Source organism: Trypanosoma cruzi, genomic scaffold (genome assembly GCF_000209065.1).
Source record: "Trypanosoma cruzi strain CL Brener 1047053516759 genomic scaffold, whole genome shotgun sequence".
Classification (NCBI taxonomy): domain Eukaryota; phylum Euglenozoa; class Kinetoplastea; order Trypanosomatida; family Trypanosomatidae; genus Trypanosoma; species Trypanosoma cruzi.
In genome coordinates, this window is record NW_001849537.1 from 5,967 (window position 1) to 7,848 (window position 1,882).

General features: G+C 57.8%; 1 protein-coding gene across 1 annotated transcript, besides 1 other annotated feature; it reads right to left on the reverse strand.

Annotated features, from left to right (window-relative positions):
• Window positions 1-1,882, reverse strand: Tc00.1047053481099.9 (dispersed gene family protein 1 (DGF-1), putative; the record flags this gene model as incomplete). Its single annotated transcript, XM_797460.1, has 1 exon — window positions 1-1,882. A coding segment is annotated over one exon (1,882 nt), but the record flags the coding sequence as incomplete, so codon positions are not given.
• Window positions 1-1,882: a sequence feature (areas not merged during assembly with more than two copies in the genome that could not be assigned to a particular haplotype).

The window sequence follows — 1,882 nt, forward strand, 5'->3', positions numbered from 1 at the left end:
GCACCGGCACTTGCAGCCGCTGACCGCCGTCGTCAGCGGAGCAAAGCAGTCGCCCTCCTTCGTGCACTCCCCGCACGCAGCAACCGTCGTCACGCTGGTGATGCCGTTCAGCGCCAGTTCAGCCGCCGTCGTCACCTCCCGTCCCGCGACCGTCAGGCACCCAGCAACGAACCGGTAGCCGGCGTCAGCCTGCGATAGCAGAGGTACCGACAGCCCCGTCGAGCCCATCGTGCAGCCCGTCAGCGTCACCACACTGCTGCCGTCGATGTTCATAGTAGTTATTAGGGAGTAATGAAACATCGCACCCACTCCCACGTCGTTGTAGCGCCAATCCAGCCAGCTTGAATGGTGGACGGTAAAAAAGCTTAGTGAATATATGGCATAGGACACGGAGCCGCTGTTCCCCACCACGCGCAGCACGCTGTGATCTGACACGCTCAATTCTTGTTGCTGACACAGCAGGCTTGTCCCGGAGGACATTGTATTGTTGAGCAGCGCAAAAACGGAGTGGTCACTCACACTGAGGATATTCACGTAAAACATATGCATGTACCCAGCGAAGCTGCAGTACTGCACATACAGCGAGCTGCCACGCTCCAGCGTCAGCGTCCCTGTCGAGTACAAACCAAGCGCACCGTACCTCAAGGAATGAGCCTTGACGTTGCTGACCAACAGCGAGGACGCACTAAACATGATGTTCACCAGTAAAAATACGCTCAGCATGTTGGTCCTAATGTGTGGCAGCTGGACCTCGGAGGACTGCACCGCGTCAACCTCCGTGACGGCAATGTCGCAGTGCTGCGGGAGGGCAAGTGCAAAAGCAACAACGGAAGACCGCATTACAGTATGGCTCACGCGGATCAGGACACCGGCTGACTCGGCCGCAGAAGCACCACCAACAAACTGCAGCGCGGCACCCTCACGGAATATGCACTCAGTGAGCGTGATGTTGATGGGGAGATGCAGCGGCATACTGTCGAGGAAAAACGTCAGCACGGCACCCACGCCGCTGAACGTCACACCCACGTAGCAGTGGTGTGTCTTCCACATGTCCAGCGCTAGGCTCGTCAGCGTCTGGTTCACCACGCAGCTCGTGTCGCCGTCAACGGCTCTCTCCGCCACGGGCGGCAAAACCGTGTCGGGCACCTCGAAGGGAAGACACGACGCGCCATGCCATCCGTCCTTGCAGCTGCACGAGAACGAGCCGCGGTCCACCGACTCCGTCCCGGGCATGTAGCACGCCGCGTCGTCGTTGCATGTGCCGCACCTGAACACCACCACGCCCTCCGGAAACACATCGTCGTACGACACCTCCTCATCGCCCTGCAGGTTGCACCCAACCACAAACCGCGCGGGTAACTTCACGACAATGCTCGATGGGAGAAATTTGGCGAAGGAAACCCTCGAGTCCACCTGACGGTTGTGTGCAAGCGCCACGGTGGTGCCGCTGCCCGACAGCTGAATTTTGTGCTGAAAATGAGGAATATTTAATACCGAGGCTGCACTCACGCTGTTGCCCTCCACACGCCACTGCGCACCTCCCTCGAGGGTCACCGAGCCAGACAAATACGACAGCGCAGAAGTCAAAACCTTCGTGCTGCCAATAAAGGTGCAGTCCGCCACTCGCAGCAGCCCCGCGGTGCTCACGGTGGTATCCCCAAAAAAAATAACGCCATTAGCAGCACTCATCGTGGTGTTCTCAACGTCAAAGTAGCCGCCGTTCCTCACATCAATAGCATTAACGCAAACAGATGATTCCACACCCTGACCCTCCTCCGTTGTGATCAGCGTATTTCCCTTCACAATGATCCCGCCACCATCAACGGCAGCATTGGAAATATATAACGCGCAATTACTCCCCTCCAAGTTGTTGTCGAGTAGC